This window comes from Pygoscelis adeliae, unplaced genomic scaffold (assembly GCF_000699105.1).
Source record: "Pygoscelis adeliae isolate BGI_AS28 unplaced genomic scaffold, ASM69910v1 Scaffold4, whole genome shotgun sequence".
Taxonomy (NCBI): Eukaryota; Metazoa; Chordata; class Aves; order Sphenisciformes; family Spheniscidae; genus Pygoscelis; species Pygoscelis adeliae.
Window position 1 is genome coordinate 4,182,021 of NW_008824986.1, and position 20,540 is coordinate 4,202,560.

General features: G+C 37.3%; 1 protein-coding gene across 1 annotated transcript in view; it reads left to right on the forward strand.

The window, feature by feature from the left end:
* The window catches only part of RTKN2 (rhotekin 2), a 33,255-nt gene extending 13,064 nt beyond the window's left edge, over window positions 1-20,191 (forward strand). Inside the window, exons 5-11 of the mRNA XM_009325831.1 lie at window positions 1,043-1,240; window positions 5,903-5,997; window positions 7,542-7,648; window positions 8,672-8,803; window positions 15,563-15,728; window positions 18,011-18,118; window positions 19,638-20,191. Of these exons, the coding sequence (XP_009324106.1) occupies window positions 1,043-1,240; window positions 5,903-5,997; window positions 7,542-7,648; window positions 8,672-8,803; window positions 15,563-15,728; window positions 18,011-18,118; window positions 19,638-20,191 (1,360 nt within the window). The remainder of the gene's footprint in view (window positions 1-1,042; window positions 1,241-5,902; window positions 5,998-7,541; window positions 7,649-8,671; window positions 8,804-15,562; window positions 15,729-18,010; window positions 18,119-19,637) is intronic.
* Window positions 20,192-20,540: the final 349 nt, after the last annotated feature.

Consider the following 20,540-nt stretch of genomic DNA (forward strand, 5'->3'; position numbering starts at 1 on the left):
CTCATGTACTTTTTTGTTGCTTTGTAATTTTTAAGAGTCCTGAGAGGCACTTAACATTCCCCCTCCCCCCCCCGCTTTATTTTTTATATTAGCAATTTAGATTCAGTCTCCTGAGGAAGACTGACTAGAAAGCTAGAACTACTGAAAACTTTAAATCAAGCTCCTGAAAACTGAGTGGTTGAGAGAGAGTGGATCTTTAAATCAGATTTTAACTCTCTTAAACACCTGTTCAAGTTAAGAGTGGGGGCAAAGATTTAAATCTGCTTCTTCAAAGATATGAGACTTGACCATTATAATTTTCTGTGAAATACTGCAACAAAAGCAGAAAAGGCACTTTAATTTGCCTTGTATCCCCTGAGATAAAGAAAGACTTTTTATAAAAGCCTTTGGGATGATTTTGTTATGGGCATGTGTGTAATGACATGATTTGTACCTGAAAGATGAGGCTAGGCTTCTGGTTTGATGACTAAGCTTGAGAACATGAGAATCTGTAGAACTGAAAACAGAGGAAGCATAGGCTGCGGACAGAAGAATGCAGCAGTAGGTAGTTAAGTTATGAATGATAAATTTTGTTTGTTTTAAGCGAGATAGGATTTTTTCAGTAATGTGAAGGGGATGGGGTGCAACTAAGATATCTTTAAAACAGTTCAGTCTGATTTAGGACCAGAAACACGTATAGGTTTTCAATCATGTGATTTTTGCGTAACAGTAGAGGGCAGATTTAAGCGTGTTTGAATGTCTTGCCTGTGTATTTCCATAACATGGGGTTTTTTTTCCAGTTTTTAACCTAAACGTTCAATTTCCTGTTTGCAATTGTTTATGGTTAATTATAACATCTATCCCATGACTTCAACACTAAGTTACTGCTGTGTACTCTGGTCTTTAATTCCATATTAATGTATGTCTTTGCCTGAATCTGGTGGCATTCCTTCCCTTGATTAGAAATATATGTTATTTAATATATACGGTAGCAGCAGCATTCCTTGAAAGCATACTCAGTTTATTAACAAATGCTCCGAAATTTTCTCCTCCTCCCCTTCAGTGATGAAGCAAGACCAGATTTCCAGGTGAAGGTTGAAGTGTATAGTTGCTGTACAGAGGAGTCTTTATATGTAACAAACACTCCTAAGAAACTAGCAAAGAAGCTTAAAACATCCCTCAGCAAAGCTACAGGGAAGAAACTCAAAGATGCGCAAGTCGACAGCACTGAATCCCTTTTGCCCGCTGACCCGATCATCCAGTAAGCCATATATATTGACATTCTGGTTTTATCATTTTTAAAATAGAAATAAGCCAAATATATTGTAAATTTTTGGAAAATTGCTAAGAAAGTGATTATTTCTGTCCTTACCTGAGTGAAAAATAATTTACATTTTAAATAGGAAATGAGAAAGTAGGTGTTAATTCCAACCATGTCACAACCAGGCCTTGGGGCCTGGTTGATCTTAAAACACATGAGTAGGCTTTATCTTTCTGCCATACAGCCAGCTGGTAAATCCACTGCTATTTGCAAACTCCATAATATTTTTTGTTTGATCTCTCGAGGAAATCAAGCTTGTGTGATTTGTTTGTTTGTGTCCCTCTGTCCATCTACCTCTCCTTCTCCCCTCTCCCATTTACTTCCTCCCCCATATTTTTTTTGCACCTAGCCAGTCTTGCTCATACTTGACAGACAGGTAGGCGTGTCTAAAAGTTACAAGTAGTGTGAAATAAAGAATTGTGGTATATAGGCAGGAGAAAACTCTCTTGTACCCTCTCCCCTAATGAAGCTGACTGAGCTGTTTGTTATGCCTGGGGTGCATGCTGTGCACATGGGGGCCATTCCACTTGCTGGCTTTTCAGTAAAACTGTGGACTGTCAAAGGCACTTTACAGTTACAAGCTGCTTAACAGGAGTTTTAAAATGACTTACTGTTTTTTAGTGTTCATAGAAAAAAGCGCTGTTCCCAGTAATTTACCTGTTTTATTTTAAAAATGATGTTAAATCTTTTATGCATTTTTTAATGAAGTTAACTGCCTACTAATATTTCCCAGCTACTTAATTTCATTGGTTTTTAAGCAGGCCAAGTACCTGAATTGTAAATACTAATAATATTGAGGTGGGTTTTTTTTTTAGAAAGCAACTTTTTTCAAGGAATTACTTTTTTTTGGTGGCTGAACAGTAAAGAATCAACGCCTAACTCTTGCCAGCTGTTGAGTGTAGTCTTAGTCTAGCTTCATATATCTATTTGCCTGGATTTTAAAAGGAAACGTTCAAGCATATTCTGTCTTCGTCAAATTGATATTACTATATACTGATATTACTGTTTCAATCAAAAATACACATTCAAGAGATCTTACCTACAGAGCAAAGCAAATTTTATCACTAACTTTCCAGTGTGTTCCACCTAATGACAATGTATCTTTCAATCTGCATCTTCTCAGGTGGCTGTGCTTTCTACAAGCTCCAGTTGGGTGATGACACACTATCATTAGATACAGTTTGCTTCAAATATAAGCACTAGCTTATTTGCTGGCCATACTTGCTTGAATATAGATCGCCTGTCTTTTAAGGAACAAGCATTGGTAGACAATCTAAACGGCTGCCTCCTCCCTTGGGTTTTGCTTTTGGTTTCTGATTTGTAATTGTATTTTGCTTTCCTCCATCTTAAAGTTTGTTGTTTCTACTGTAAATAATCATCTCACAGTGAACTGTTACTTTCTTAACAGAGTTAAATGAACAATAATGTGTTTAATGATGGCTTTTCTAGATGACTAAAAAAGATTCTTGGAAAGAAATGGGTTATTATAGGTAGAAAATAAATTGTCAATTTTTTTTTTTATAGGCTTCCCTTAGGATTTATATTAGTAAGACCTTGGTATGTAGTCCTTATAGAGGGGAAGAGATTGCAAGATTACAAGAGATCTTTCAGGCATTCCCAGAGAATTTTACCAGCCCAGCAGGTGAAATTAAACTGCAACAAAAAAGGGAACTTTCTGTATTATATGAACATCTTTTCTCTGTAGATTTCATTTGTACAGGCCTTTTTCTTCTCAGAGCACACACGGGACAAAGTTCTCCATTTTCCAAAAACTCTGTGATCCCTCTGTATCAAACTTCTTTGCTTAGACATCTCCCTGGTTAGTGAGGAAACTGTCAGCCTTGTAACTTCTTGCAAAAGCTTAGTGACAAAGTGCTTTGAATGGTTGCTTAGGTTGGTTAACTTCAGTTATACTGATATTCTCTCTACTCTTAATTATCTCTCGTTTCATTTCTGTACGGTCTTTTGCCTGCTTAGTTTTTCTGTTCTAGCTTAATTTTTTTTTCTTTTTACATTTGTCGTAGAAGGAAAATGTTTAGTGCAGTTATACTACTGAATTCCAGAGTAACTAGGTTGCTCTTTGGATAAATCACTGGAGAGACTCCCTGAAGTGCATATTTATTCACTTGCAGTACTAGCCAACACATGGACTTGTTGTTATTGCCTTTTATGTGTTGTCCTCCGCTGGGCTGGAGGTGTGGCTTTGGTGTCCTATGTTTGAATTGGCAAATTTATAGTGATATTTTGCTAGAAGTACATAATCTAATCTAATGGCCTCATTTTTGCAGTTGGATTCTTTTTAATACCTGAAGGTTGTATTTGTTTTTGCCTTCTGTTATTTAAGATCTGATTGAAAGGTGAGTGTATTAGATTTTTTTTTTTTTTTTGACTCACAAATCCTCCACTCTATACCTGCATGAGTGAACTAAGATTGGGATTTCTAACATTGGGATTAATACTCAGGAACAGATTCTGGAATCTGAGATGTATTCGTTAATATGCATCGATAGAAAGGGTGATATAGTTGCACCTTCCCACGCCAGTGTCTGTGTGGCAACTTTGGTGCCTCTGTATCTTGATCAGTAAACAGATTTAACAATGAGCCTTTGCCATGGGCATGTTGTGGAGATGAGCTGATTTTTTTTAAAAATAAAGTTATTACATGGAAAAATACTATAGATATGCAAAGTACTGAATGAGATGCAGCAGGCAGATTATTCTTTGTTATATGAAGAAACTGCCATTTAAGGCAGTTAGCTAATTCTGTGAAATGTAGAGGCAAAACTGAGTCAACAGTCCTGATTAGCCAGTTAAATTTGAAAAATATTTGCAGATAAAACTTTTCTAAATTATATTGCAGCTGGCTGAAAGGAATGACTGTTATATTTTAGAACGAAAATATTACTGTGAAGCATATTTTAAAAGTGAAGTAGCTATTTTTTTTGGCAGGGTTGTTGTGGTAATTAGTCATGCTTTAGAAAATAAGTAACTTTAAAATCAGCACAGAGGTTTTATCTGTGAGAAGAAACTGAACTTTTTGGTACGGTTTAAATAGAATGGTAATGTATTGCTCAACTGCATGGCAAAACATAATCAGTGGAGAATCTTTTGTTAGGGAACAGTCTAGCAGGGAATATATACAAATGCTGATGAGTTTTTGTTCAGATTGCCCTCTTGAAATGTTTCACAGCAGTGGTTCTTCACCCAGAATGTTATATCATATTTAATTTTCTCTTTATTCCCTTGAGAAAGATATGTAACAGACCTCCCTGCTAACAAACTTGCTACTTTTCCTCCTCTTTCATTAGGGTTAGGTAGGCATCTGCCTTGTTCCTTTGCAGAGCCAAAGATTTTAAAACCCTGTGTTCCCACTGTGCTATTAGGAAAAATAACATTTGAAAAATATAGAAAACTATGTTTAGTGATGTTAGTTCAGTAGTGTCTTCTCACCTTTTACACCACTAGGCTATCTTATGCTGTACTGAAGATGTTTTAAGGATCTTATGCTAGATCCTGTTAGGGAGAGTAGTTAGTGATTTTGAGGGATTTGTTTTCTTGTGAACTTTGTTTAAACTGCCATTAGCCAGGTGGAATTCTTACTGCATTGCTGAACTGTAAATCTGTTACTCGGTCTGAAGAGTATTTGGGGGAAAAGGTTAAACATGTACCAAATTTATACTAGTTTATTCCAAGAATTGCATTCCACATGCACTGTGCTGAATTGTAAATGTGATTTTTTTTTTTTTTTTTGCCTAGGCAGAATCCAAAACAAAGATATAACATTCTGAAACCTGTAAGCACAATAAGTGAAAGAGTCCTTTGTGCTACAAAACTGACTGTAGGATTTCTGCACAGATTTCTGCATGCGAAGAATCCAGGCATTAGATACTAGTAAAAAATACATATATAAACAACTGTTTTATAAAGTGTCATCTACACAGGCAAAGCAAAAGAGCAGAGTAACATGGAGGAGCAGTATAAAACCTTTTAATTTTTAACCCGTATTTTCAGATAAATTTTATGTCATCAGTTGTTCTATTAACTATAGCAATTTTTGAACCTTTTACCAAATCTAGTTGATTTAGGCCTTGGAATAGAAGCTGTAAACCTATTAAAAGTTACTTTTGGAAAGCACAACCTTTATGCCTGGGTTTGGCAGCCACTGGCTCAGCAGTAAGCTTGAGCCCAGCTCGTTGGCAGCGGCCACGCAAAAAGTTTCCTGGCTGACAGGTCCAAGAGAGGTGGCTATGGAAACAGCCACCTGACGGGGCCTCGTGGTGTTGGCCTGCACAGCAGGGCCTGGAAGTTGTGGGGTAGCAGGGAACTGGAGGTACTGCAATGGGTGGAGGCAGGAGGTATGGATATAGGAAGCAATGAAGAGACTGTGGGACAGTGTTGGTTTGCAAGGAAAACCACAGATACAGGAGTTCTGTGGGAGGAAGTTGGGAGGTGGCAATCTGGTCACTGACAGGTGCTGCCTTGCACCTTGGTGTTCCCTTGTACCCAAATGTGTTCTCTCAGGCATGTCCAGACTCCCTTTAATTACTGCCTGAGCAACGTAAAGCAGAAATGTCTTAAACGTGCCTTTTCTTTCACATTTAGTGGAGCAAAGTACAGTTTGCTAGCATATACCACTTTGGGGCTGGAGAGTGCTGAGGACAATTTCAGGACCCACAACCTTACCATTACAGGAAATGGTAAGTACATATGGTACCAATTTAAGGAAATAAAAACCCAGTAACATTTTGCATTTCTCTCTCTTGTAAACTGAAGAGCTTAAAGAGATTATTTTTCTTGATACTTAATATAGAACAACTTTAATAAAATATTTAACGGCTCTAAAACAGGCATCTGTACGCAGCTGAATAAACTGTAAGTTGAGTAAAATTTCAAGTCCAGTCTTTTGGGAGTTTGTTCTGTCATTTGCATCTCGGTCTTATGTGAGTTGTAGCTATATACAAATTATTTCCCCTTCCTCACAACTAAGGAGAGGTATCAGTATGAAGAACAGCTTTTTCCTCTGTAGTCAGAAGGAAACTAGAAAAATAGCTTCAGTTCAGCTACGTTGTTTCAGGCCCAGATTTAACACAGGACATAAGCGTGTGTGCTTGCAATTTGCATTGGTTGCTGTACTTCAGCTCTGGGACAGCACAAGTTGGCAGCAGTCAACCTAGATGCTAACACAGGGGCTATGATTATGCTGCAACTGAAGGTAATGTTTTAAGTAGCAGGAGTACAGTTTTTGATACTTCGTCCATTATTTTCTGAAAGGATAACCCCTCCCATAAGCCACCCTCTAATTGTTAACTTAAGACATGGGACTTTCACTGTATTTCACTGTAGCTTCTGGGAACTTTATCTTTTACTTAGGTAAACTTGACCTTAAAGCGAATTTCATTCTTTACACTTCATTAATTCTGAATAAATACAGATCTGAAGATTTATGGTGCATTTGTTTCTTGAAGGGTTGGACAAATAATTCTGAGTATCTTTGATATTTGTAAGCCTTTCTTTATTAGTACTTTATACTCTTTCTTCTTCAAATTCCTTTTTCTGTCATTAATTTACATAACTTAGTCTGGTGAGAAATGACATACCTGGATATTTTGGCTCATTACAAGCATTTCTAAAACATGACCAAAGAAAGAGTCATGTCAATGGAACATTGTATTACCTGCTTCTAATTACAGAAGAGAGAGCCTATTACATAGCAGAGCTGAGCAAGGAGGGATGTTGCAATTCATTAGAAACTTCTTAGAATCCTAAATGCTCTTCTAGTGATGAAGACAGAAGTAGATACAAATTCTAAGCCTTAATAAAACAATCTGAAGCAAAGTACTTGTGTGTAAATGTAGCTGTGCGCCATGATGGGATGGGCTCAGGGATCCTACTTAGATGACATGGCCAGTGTACTTATCTTTCAAAATGTTTCTAGCTGTGAAATGAGATTTCGAGCTATATTGTATGTAAGAACAACTTGTTCTTGCAGAACAATATCTCCATTTTTACTTGAAATTCTTTTGGAAAGTCTTTTTTTTTTTTGTTAATTGAAAAAACTGAAGAGTAAAAATCATTTTTAGTCTAATCCTACAGGATAAGATCTCTTTCTTTAAATATAAAAAATGCTTATTTACATTCATGATCTTAATGTAAAAACGGATGTAGAAAGCTAAACTATATATTTAGGGCAAATGTTTGGAACTAAGCGTTTGTCTTCTTTTTGCCTGGTCTTCTCCCCCAGAGGAATCCTCTTTTTGGCTCCCCCTGTATGGAAACATGTGTTGCCGTTTAGTTGCTCAGCCTTCCTGCATGGCTAGGGATATGATGGTAGGATTTCTTAATCAGCAGGTAAGAAGACCTTGCTTGTGTTTACATCCTCTTCTGTTAATAGCTGTCACTAAGAGTCAATCATTAAAACATTTGCTTTTTCCTGAAGTGGTTTCCTGAGAACTGTTATTTTTTACCTGTTCTACCTAGAGCAAGGGGGGAAATTCTATCTCACAGCTGCGTTTACAAACAGTATCTTCATTGGATAAATGTCAAGAAATAAATGTTTCCTTGGCACGCTTATCAATAAAATTATTTAGGCTGTTACATAAAGATCAAGTATAGTTGTTGTTTCAGAATCGGTTTAGGCTGGTGCTTGACAGCAGCAGTCCTAATAATCCTGTGTACATACCTCTCATTGTGCTAGCACAAGAGTTCATATCACAGCATGGTGAATCTGACTGGTGAACTGAGCCATATTTAAACTCATCCCTTCAAAAATGATTCATGTGAACTCAGTTTACTTCTCTATTTTGGTTCATTGCACAACTAGGCAAATGAGGAGGTGATAGTGGAGGGCCAGAGGGGCTGGGTCATTTGTCAGGAGTGCTGAATTACAGGCTTTAAACTGATGGTGAAACTATAATGCATTTATGAAAGCTGTTCAGAAAATCTGTTTGAGAAAGTGGAAATTCTAGACAAATGTCTTTGTTTGACATTTGTTGAATGTACTGTGCGTTTCCAAAGTGAGATACTCTTTATTTCTCTTATTGTGTAATTACTGTAGCAATAAAGGTGGTTTCTTTCTTACAGTGGACACCAGTTCTAGATTTCATTCTGTCTGTGCGAACCAGCAGATTCTGTATTGTGAGTGTCACAAGAGAATAAATCTGCAAAAACTGTAAAACACCAAAAGACATTTAAAGTATTGCTAACATTTCAAAAATTAGTGACTCTGAAATGTTCTGCAACAGAAAGTCTTTGTTTTAGGAAAGAATTCAGGGTGGCTAAGTTTTGATCACAGAGGGCTGATCTGTGTATACCTTGTAATATGCTCTTAGTTTGTAGTTTGTTTGGCAATTTCTGACTATTTATTCCTTTTAGCAAATGATAGGAAGTCTAACTAACTGGAGGAGGCTGTATTGCGTACTAAGAGGAGGCAAGCTCTTTTGTTATTACTCTCCAGAAGAAATTGAGGCTAAACTGGAGCCAGCATTGACAGTTTCCATCAACAAGGTAAAATTGGTTGTATGGGGTTTTTTTGGTTTGGATTTTTTGTTTATTCTGGAGGAGGTTGTTTTTGTTTTAAGGCATACCTACAGTCATTTGGGCTCTAAGCTGCTGGTATGCAGAATGCTTTATAGATAGCATGTGGGTGGGATATGCTTCAGTGAAATTTGCAGTTGCTGAATTTTTTAGCAAGGACATTACATTTCTTAGCTGTGGACGTAGTTTCTTCTATTGCATTAGACTGGTTAACACAAAGGTAAAAAGCAGGATGGGGTTTTTTTTAGGAAAAGTGATAACTTGTTATGTGACAGTTCCATAAGACAGCCCTTGGAAATGTATTGCTTACAGTCCCTTAGCAATGCTCTTTTGCCCTCAGCAAGGTGAAATTTTAACAAAAGCTTTTTTTGTTGTTGTGTGTTATTTGGCCACAGTCTTAATTAGGAGAGCTGGAAAATTGTTGAAAATATTTTAATGCCTTAAAATAAGCTGTTTTTCTTAATACTGGTTTTGTACAGTGCACAATAACTTTGGAAGTTCTGTGCTGTAGGATGACATTATTGCTGCTTTTCATACCCTGATTGGAAAGGTTGGGTTTAAAATTTAAGATTAAAATGTTACTTACTCTTTGGCTAAAGAAACATTAAGTATTTAATTTGAAGTAAGTATTTAAGTGTTCAGTTTAGGAATGTTCTTGGAAGGACCTTCTAGAATGGCGAGCATTAGAGTGAAGAGATGCTTTCAGAAACTGTTTTTGGTGCAGTCTTCAAGAGTTGATATCACGTAAGGATGAGCAGAGGAATTTAATGTTATTTGCAATTGACATAGCTAGATTCATCTTACATAAGTAACTAGACACATTTGGAAACTGTGTTAAGCACAGGCCGATCTGGATTCTGCCGCTGTACTACTTGAACGCTTGATGCCAACACTAATTCTGAAAGAAGCATTCCTCCCGTCCAGTTGCTTGTTCTGGCTGCTGTGCTGCTTTATGCCAGGGCAGGCATTAGGGCAGCTGACTGATGAATTGGATAAGGGAACTGATGTGGGTTAAAATTAGCTCATTTTGGGGGAAGGAGGAGGCTTGGCTTCCACTGTGGTTCCCTTTAATATATTCTCTTATCCAGTTCACTACATGGCTACACAAATGCTTGTGTGGTACAAGGAAGGGGCTAGGCTATGATTGAGAATGCATAGGGACATAAAGAACTGCTTCTTACAACAGCAATATCAGCTTTTGGTGGCTTTAAAGTTTCTGGAAAACGTGACTGCATTCTCACCTAGTGTGAGACTTATATATAAACCAAACATGTAAACTAGGGGTGGCAATGTGACCTGTTTGTGTTAGGACTTCTTTTTTAATGTGCTAAGATTTAAATTGATTCCTTAATTAAAAACACCTTTCTGCTAGTGTCGTATCTTTTAACAAAGCCATTTTTTCTTCCAATTGTTCAGGCATTTACATTAAATAAATGTTTAGACTGCAATATATATTTAAGCAGGCTTACTTGCTTACCTCTTCAGTCGCTTTTCATTGCACTAGTCAGCCTTTGCCATAATTCTGCTTTCCAACTGTTCACAGTATCAGTTTAGAAATGGTAAACTTTAGTAAATTATAGAATGACTAAATCCATATTCTAAAATGTGATAGTAATATTTTTGAAAATTATCTATCAGGCTACCTCAAATCTTTCCTTGGAGGTCTCTGTTTGGGTCTGTATCCTAGTTTTTCTTTTCCTTTTAAAAAAACCATACTAAGGTATTTTGCTCCTCCAAGTTACCAATACACTTAGAACCTAAATTCCAGCTTAATAAGCCTTTGCTGGGAGACTGTCCGTATGTTTGAGGAGTAAAGCTAACATGTAGAAGGTACATAAATCATGTATCTTATACCATTTTACAAAAATGTCAGACTGCTGGAGATTATGACTGTGAATCCTTCTTCAATTTAAATTAAAACCGGGAAAAAATTGCAATTTAAAACATATTTGGATACTTTACTACTTAAACAGTTTCTCTTGAAAATAACTTAATGCCTGCAGATATTTTTTGATTCCTTTGTTATGAAATTTCTCTTACAGATTAAATGAAATCAAACTAATCATATGGGCTTGTCTGCTACATGTTGTTATAGAAACAGCAATTTCAAAATGAAAGTTGAGATTGAACATCAACTCTAGACGTTCTAACTAAAACCTCCTCTGGTTGCATATGTGGCATTTTCATTTGTAATGTGAAGCTGATCCTTTACATGTAATTGAAAGATACTTTCTGAAAAGTAATGAAATCATCTGGATTTATGAGAAACTCCCTGGAAAATATTCACACTGATAGCCTTATTTCCCATTCCCTTTGAATCAAGACTTGAAGAGCCATTAAGACCAGCAAAGTCATTACTTCAACTTCAGATGACTTCACTGCTACTGCTGTTGAGCAAGAATGGTTCTGCAGTTCCTATTATGCAAGTGCTACTATTATTGTTCCAGCTAAATGTGATTATAACATATTATATTGCACAACTAAGTAGGAAAAGAGAGATTATATTTTCTGTAGCAAAGAAAATTTGCTGGAATCCAGTTTGAACAAGAAATATTCCTTATGGGCCAGTTCTGAATTTTTTCAAGTTTTCTTTAGTTTGAAATGAATAATAAAGGCCTTGCCTATACCTGATAGCCTAGCAAATTGGTGCATGTGCCAGCGGTTCACGTTAGTTGCTCAGTGTTTGGAATACACATCCTATTGTGTCCTGGTCAAAGATTATAAAACTTTTTGTGTGCCATGTGTGCCTGAAGCTTGAGGAATTCTGGGACGTCGCTTTGAATTAACATAGGCCTGTGATTTCCTTCCTGGCATATTTTGCCAGTGCAATCTTTGATCTGGTGCCACGCAGTGCAGCAGGCCTAGAGCTATCTCCGCGCTCAAGCTAATCGTTGAGGTGAACAGGATGAGGAACAACAAGTGTTTGCAGGCACAGGCTCAGGGTTCATAGTTTGGTCGCTAAACAATGTAGCAAGAGTGAAAGGACAAAATCAAGTTGGCATTTCTGCAGACTGTTACCTTGAATGGCAGTTCTTGTTGGAACATGTGTTCTGGGCTATGTCAGGTAGAGAAATTTGTTGGAAAATGTAGTGATGGCTGCTGCAGCATAACTTCAGGGGAACCATGCAGTATTTCTAGAGAACCAGGGACTGGAGCAGAAGGATATCAATATGAGTTCTTGACAATGTGAACATTTAGGGAGCCAGCAATATAAGCAATATTCTCTGCATCAGGGAACTCCAGCAGTGGTGAAATGAGAGCAGCCCTGAAAATATCTGTGTTCTCTGTAGTAAGGTCTTTGTCCCATTGGTTGGCTTAGACAAGCCTTCATACATGTGAAAATATTTTGGAAAGCACAGACTAGTGAAATGCCTCGAAATATCTGGTATCTCACAATCATGTTGCGTTTAGTCCTGCAATTGCTTGAAAGAGATTGTAGATGTGGTCTGGAGAAGCAGATACAATACCCAGATCCCACATGGTGGACCTTATAACACACATGCTCAAACTGCGTGGTTTGGAAACTATGCTTTATGGCTCCCTGGTGCTTCGCAGAATGCTGGTGGGTTGTATAATGCCATCTCCTTCTCCTGGTTTTTAGCTGCTGTGTTGTGCTAAGATAGCTAAAATGGCATAGAAATCCTAATATTGCTCTTCCGTATTATGCTTGCACATTATACTTACTATCCAGTGGCCACATGGATGTTATGTTAATACAAGTTCACAAAACAATGAAGATGAAAGGAGAAAATATTCGTAGCTGATCTGGTGAATTCAGTCTTGTGCATTAATGTGTTTGAAAGCCATAATTTTAAATTTAACCATATTTCCCTACTTGCCTAAAACAAACCCCATAGAAATTGTTAACATTACAGCAGAAACCAACACATGAACAAATTGTATTTTGTTTCCAGTGTTGTGTTGTTATTTCTTGGTTTATTTTTTGATACTAAAAACATGAAGGAAGTTTGTTATATGTGATTTGGTTTGTTTAATCTTAAAATAGACACACAGAACTGGATTTTAGGCTATTCAATATTTTTTTCAAGAACTGTAATTTGTTTTGATGTCTTAAAATGATCTTTATAACCAGTGTTCCTCAGTGTGTTGGGATTGACTTAGCAGGAAAGTATTGCACCTCAGCAATAAAGAAGTTCTCTCTCTCTCTCTTTGTTTTGGGCTTGTTTTTGTTTTTTGTTTTTTCTTTTGAGCTTAAAAGATGAGCTTTCCAGAGCAGTACTATCAAGCAAAGAGATTTTTTGATTTGGGGGGAAAAGTATAGAGGAAGGTTGCATTTTCATTACATTTAAAAAAAAAAAAAATCTATCGTTTTCCCTTTTAGTCTTTCTTCACCTTAGAAAAAAATAATCTTTTGCATATAGGACGTAAGACTGGCTTCAGCTTCCCCAAAAGAGTCATCTGAGTTCAATATTCAACTCAGTTTTTCGTATTCTGATCCACTGATTGTTCTGGTCTTTACAATAGCTGTAGCAGGGTTGGTTCAGTTGTCTATAAGACTGCAAAAGGTTGAGCACTATTATAACATGGTACCTTAAGACACTTTTTGTTGTTGTTGTTTTGCCTTTTTTTTGTTGGGTTTTTTATTGTTTTATTTTTTTGTTAAATGGAACTGGGCATGTTGTGTAATTCACCCAAGCTTGGTAAATTCATCAGCCCATTACTGTAATGGCATCTTGTATAACTCCTTAAATATTCAAGCATCAGGAATAGATTGTTGCTTGAGGATTTATCTCCTTTGAATAATACCATAGTTGTGGGATAAAACCTGCAGCAAACATCATTAAATAAACTTGTGTGTATGGTATGCTTGAAGTTCTTACCTGTCAAATGTTAATCTATTTGATTTAATTTTTTTGCTGGTATCTATGGTTACCTGAGTTAATGGGATATAGAGCGCTTATGGATGAATTACTTCATCTCCTATTTTTAGACAGAAGAATTTAAATGAGCATATCCATCAGATATGCTACAAGCAGCTGTTGGTATTTCAAATGGTTACTTCAGTAATGCATTTAAAATCTGGCGAATGTTCTGTAGAATATTTTTTGTTTTTCTGAGTATCAGAACTAGGCTTATCCCCATGGGATCCCATGTGTAAACTTAATTTCTGTAGGTATATATTTGACATCTTTAGCAGATGTTTGACATTTGGTTGAATTGTGTAAAAAGGAACATGGTTGATCTATCCACACTGTATTTTGAGGAATGCCCTGAGCCCACCTTTGTGGTCAAATTCACTGTCCATCCAGAGAGGAGACATTCAATCACAACTCTGGCTGTGGTTGTTGGCTTCCTTCAACACCTGGGGCATTCCCCATGCCAGGGGACACGCTTGTGCAGCAGCAGGGCGCTGCATGGTCTTAACGTGCATTAGGCAGCCTCGTGTCCTGCCAGGCTCCGGGTCCGGCCAGCTGTAGGGTGCTAGCTGGTTCCCTGGCGCCAAAACTCATCATCCTGTCAGGATTTGGGATTATGCTGCTCTCCTGGATATGCCGAAAACCCTTTTAAGAGCAGTGTTGTAATAGGCCATTGCTTGTTCAGTCAGGTTGAATTGTATACGCAAAGGTATTTCTGGGGGTTCTGCTTTTGCTTTGTAAATAAAGTAATGTAAGTTATTTTAATTTGTTCATCATGTTGTGATGAGCATCAATGTTGATTAGTTGTGTTCTGGAAATTTTTTCAGTTGTGTTTTATCAGACTTTAACTAAAATCTTTCAGTATTTTACACATAATTTTTTTTTTTTTTTCACTCAGTTAGGGGTAAGTGCTTTTTTTATTGTAGTAATGCCATAACAAAGAAACTAGATACTATGAAAATACTACTGGATCTAGTCTAGATTATAAAAATCAATTGAACTATGTCCCTGAACAGAAGGAGAAACCTTGGCTGTAACAGTGCTGCTGCGTAATCTGAGAACCTTTAACATTAGCTTGAAGAAATTTGATGGACTTGTGATATATATGTCATATATATCTCATATAATCTCATATGTATTTTTAATTGCTTCTATGTAGCTCTCCCTAATTAAGGCAAAACTAAAATGTCTATTTTGAAATGACAAATAGGATTTTTTTGTATTAGAGCAAAATGTTTTTTTCATGCTGGAAATTTGTTCTAGCAGAACTCTAACTGTTACAAATGCTCCTTTAAATGTGGACTAGATAAGTTTCTTTTTAAATTTCCTGTCACTGTTGTATTAGCCCTGAATGTCCCGATTGACTAAGATGAACATAAAATAGATACAAGTTTAGATTACATTGCATAAACAATAAACCACAGAAGTACAGTAGGCGACCTAAATAGTAACTGTAACAATGTGGTTGTCCAGCGGAAGAGTTCAGAGAAAAAGAGCTGCTTGCTGTTATTTTAGATTATTCGCTAAACTACTGTGGAGAAGGATGAGCTGTGTGAGATGAGCTGCTGAAAGCAGAGGGAGGGGAAACATAGAACATACATTCTATAATTCAGAACTAAACTGCAGTAATTCTGCTCCATTCCCTTATTTTTCATATTTTATGCCATTTTAATAGTTTTATGAGAAAATATTTTTATAAGCAGTTCTTAACATTAGTTCCTTTTTTTTTTAATTGGAAGTTTGGATTAGATGAAAAAGCCAAATGATACCTCCCTTATGCTGTCATTGGCCATAAGGTGATGCCAGTGTGGAGCTGAAGCAATAACTCATTACTACAGTTTGTCGTTCCTAGGAAACCAGAATTCGAGCTGTGGATAAGGACTCCAAAAGAAGAACTAATAACTTCTCTGTTATCAACCCCGTGTCTGGAGAGGCTGTGATGCAACTTTTTGCTACTGACAGTAGGGAAGAACTTCATAAGTGGATGGAGGCTTTCTGGCAGCACTTTTATGATCTGAGTAAGTAAGCAGGCCGTGCCGGCAGCATGCCCTCCAAGTGGGGTATTATGTAACATTAAAGGGATCTTTGAACAATTTGAACTGGAATTGCCTCACAAGCCTTTGTTTGCAATGATGAGAAGAAAAACGTTCTTTGGGATAATATTGGGTGGTGGTCTAAACCGTTGGAAGGCAAATATTTGACTACACCAAAGTCCATGTGTTCAGTCTGGGTTTTTGCAGGAAACCAGAAGCAGAATATGTCCATCAGTCTCAAAAGAACTTGGTCTCTTTTAGCAGTATTCTAGATAATTTTTTTAAGGACTGCTAAATTCTCACCATCTCTTCCTCCACTGTAGCAGGAAGAGTCCACCTCTGCCTGGGCATCCTACCAGTGGTGTGCTGGTTTTGTGAGATTCTGCAAGTATGAAACCTTTGGGCGTGGAAGCCTTAGTGGGAAGTGGTGAGGATGCTGGATTCATTTGGGGCCTTGGCTAGGATGCAGATGCAGCCAGCCCTTGCAAGTAGGCACATGTATGTGGGATTTCCTTGCTCAGCAGTAGTATGGATGAATTAAATTGCAGTTTGTTGCAACAGGGATTACTTGATTCTGTTGGTAATTCTAAGGTTTTGGTACACCTTGTCACACGGGAATATGCTCACCTAGTCACACTCCAATCCAGTTGTGCAAATACATGCTGCTTACTTGAACCTGGTAAAAGCTGCACCTGAGGCTTTGTAACAGATGATATAAATGAGATGATAAATTGATACCCTGATCCTTTGGCTAACCTCTGGAACAACACTGTTCTTACATGAGAGTAGTAACTTATTTATTGGTGTAAATCAGTGAAACGGTATTGAAGTAGTATACTGTGTTGCTTGTTTAACACCAAATATTTATTATAAGAACTATATAGATTAATTTGTCTTCATCTTTTTCCTCTGCTTTAGTAGTTTGACTCACAGGTTTATTAAGAGTAGAGAACAACTGTCAGTTATTATGCTGTCATTGACAAGGTATAGTTATAGAATCATAGAATAATTTGGGTTGGAAGGGACCTCTAAAGGTCATCTAGTCCAACCCACCTGCCGTGGGCAGGGACATCTTCAAGTAGATCAGGTTGCTCAGAGCCCCATCCAACCTGACCTTGAATGTTTCCAGGGATGGGGCATCCACCACCTCTCTGGGCAACCTGTTCCAGCATTTTACCACCCTCAGTGTAAAAAATGTCTTCCTTATATCTAGTCTAAATCTACCCTCCTTTAGTTTAAAGCCATTCCCCCTTGACCTGTTGCAACAGGCCCTGCTAAAAAGTCTGCCGCCATCTTTTTTAGAAGCCCCCTTTAAGTTGGTTCCTGATAGTCATTTTTACCAGGTCAGAAAACAGAACCAGGTCAATTAATGAAATATCGGGCTTTAGTCAGAGGCCACACCAATAAAATCAGTGAATTGAGGTTGTGGAAACTCGGTATTGTAGTTCGTATTTCTAGTCCTTTCTAGCTCTGATTTACAATGAGAAAAGGCTCTATCGATTAAAGAAACACACCAAGCAAAAACTAGGGCATCCTCTTTAAATTAGCTGTAGAGTGGGGTAAAAGAACTACTTCTTATTCATTATAGATAGAATACCCATGGATTTTTTGAGACATTTTCCTTAGGTTCAGAAAAAATGGGTCACTTGGCATTTAAATGCCTTTTTTCTTCCCTGGTTCTAAAATTCTCTTAAAATTAATGTGCTCAGAAAACTTGGGATGATTGGTATGAACAAAGTAATTTTACTGTGTCTTGTTTTCCTTAAGGTCAAAATCTATTAATAGAAAAAGAGGTTTCCTTGTCTGCTAACGGATAAAAGGCAAGTTATCCTCTATTAAAGACAGAACATTCCTTTACTATAACATTGTAACATAGTTGTATAACATCCAGCTTGCAGTATATTGGAGGTTGTCCCCGATAACTTCATGAAGCTTCCCTAACCTTAATTTTTTTTTTTTTAAGTTTTTTTTCTGATGAATTTATACTGTGTTTGGGGATTTGAAGGCAAAGTATGATATTTAACCTTCATAGTATAGCAGTACTGCTGGGATGCTTAAATGAAAGGTAGTAGCTTATGACTTTTGTGCTAAGAGAATGACTACAGAGTTGAAAATACAAATGCATCCTGAGCGTTCCTGCTAAACAAGAGTAAATGCTTACTGTTTAGCATTGCTTTGGAGATAGTTTCCTAGCACAACCTAATAACTTCACTTTTTTTCAAGCTGAAGTGTTTAAGTTCCAGTCATTGTTCTCTTTTCTCTCTCAGGCCAGTGGAAACATTGTTGTGAAGAAGTTATGAAAATTGAGATTATGTCACCACGGAAACCACCTTTGTTCTTGACAAAAGAAGCGACCTCCGTCTACCAAGATATGAGTAAGTGTGATTTGTCTTTTCAAGTTGCAGGGTAACAGAAACAACATTGTCTGTATTCAGATGGCCTCTGGTGTTGATGTTGAAACACTGAGATTTTCAAGGACAATTCAGACAATGAAAGAGCAACATAATTGCATACCAAGGAGTTCACATTAAATCTGAATTTGTAATCGCACAAATAATGAATACATTTTTATACCTTGAGCCAAAAAATCTGCAATCTGAACTGTAACTAGGGAGCCCTGAACACATTCAAAAAAGCTGTCACTAGAAACAAACATCATAAGAGTAGTATAAAGCTCAGGAAATGTAAAGGTAAAATAGTCCAGTCTGCAAACCAATAATGTCTTTAAATAGTTGCATGAAATTAATTTGCTGTTCTTAAAGCTATTTAAAGGCTTACCTAACATAACTTACCTAATTGTTTGGTCTTTGGTAATGATGTTGAAAAATATGCTTGGAAAATCTAGCTAGCGTGTATTTGAGACTTGTATTTTTACAGCGCAAAATGGTATGCAGCAGGATTATTTTAATAGTTTCATTACAGAAATAATATTTACAGACTAGAAAAAGTAGGTCACTTTGTTTTAATGGATCCGACGCAGTACTGGCTGAGAAACACTGTACAACTATAAATGCCTGACTGCTTGCTGCTTGAGATTGGAACTGTGAAGATGCTCAAAATGCCATGTGGGTCATTGAGTTACCGTGCATCAGAGCACCGAACAGTCAAGAGAGTCCTATCTAAGCTATGAATGCAGAGCAGAAAGGCAGTAAATCAACTATATAGAAGTTTTATGAAGGTAACACGGTAGCCTAATTCTACCGATACTCAAGTACATCAGTGAGGAGCAGAACACAAACTCTGTTTCACTCTTAATATACCAGTTTTTTTCCTGCTTACTTATGGTATTCATAGGTAAAACCCTGTGTTCAAAAACGTGTTGAAAATCATTAATGTGTGGCCTGCAATAGAAAAGATATTGCTGCTGTTTGAGGCTAGTATTACTGCAGTATACGTAGAAAACTCAATATGAGGGATAAGAAATGGAGCAAGACAGTCTTAAAGCACATTTAAAAAATGATATATGTAAAGGTGTCCCATTTTCTGCGGGCTGGAAGCACAAGAATATTTAGTCATAGACTTTTTCGTGGGCCTTGTGTGAAACAAAATTTTCAAAGCATTATACAACAAAATATGTTTAATATCTAATACATATAGGTTTCTTAGTAGTACATTATTTTTTCTACTTTACTTGGAAAGAAATCAATGTTGTCTTGTGCTGTCATGAAAACAGTTCCCTCCTGTCACCTCAGTTCTCTCTTTGAAAGCACATGTAATCTTTTCCATTTCATCCATTAATACTCTTAATAGTAGTCCAGACTTCATGAGACATAGTTAATACAGTTTTATGTATTCTGTATAGTTTGTATTCTGAATAGTAATAACGAAATAGGTAGCAGTAAAACCATTGGTGGCGTTTTAATCCGAGTTAATTGCTGTGCCTTAAAATTACAGGCATTGATTCTCCAGTGAAACATGAGGGCTTAGCTGATACCATACAAAGGAAAATTGAAGAGTGTGATGGTGAATACCTGCTTGGCCAGCAAAAAGAGTCTGCATCTTCCCTATGGGCTTCACTCTTTGATGGATCTCATGAGATGGTTGTTCAGAAAAACATGCATCTGGGCCCAAAAAGAGATACTGCAAGTCCTAATGATAGCAGAGGGAAGAAAAGAAGAGCTCCACCTCCACCCTCTGATAAGTCACCATACAGTGCAAAAGCACAGGTGAACACAGAGCAATTGGGCAAGGAAAACTGGGGGAAGTCTGACCGCACATCTGCTAGTAGTTCCTCCTTTGATTCAAAGCTCTCTGTGAAAATGCAGCAGTTGCAGACACCCATAGCTGCTCCTCGCAAAATTGGTCCCTGCAGAAAAAGCAGTTTAGCTGGCCATGGGAATACCATTTCATTGGTTAACAAGACCAAGTCTGAAACCAAACCGGTACCAACCCCTAGACAGAAATGCATCACAGAAATGCTAGACCCTAGATCATGGCTGCAGCCATAGACATCATAATTAGCGTAGAAGAGTCCCTGGAATTTTGAGTTTCTCAGTCTTCTACTATAACTCTTGAGTAAAGATAGATTTTAGCATACAGCTTATAAGTATTGAGGCTGAAGTTTTTTTCTTTTAGCCAGGACATTACTGCTAGCTGCAGTCTCAGCTGTACTCATTATCGCTAACATCTAAATAATTGCACTAGTAACAGGGGGAGTTATCTCTATCTGAAATAATGGTGCTACTTCTGGAAAAAAACTGGCAGTGTTCAGGGTAACTCAGTGTCCCTGCAGCAGGGATGTTACCATTGCCTTCTACCAGTCCCTCAGCTTAGCCCATCTGCAGCTCCTCAGACTAG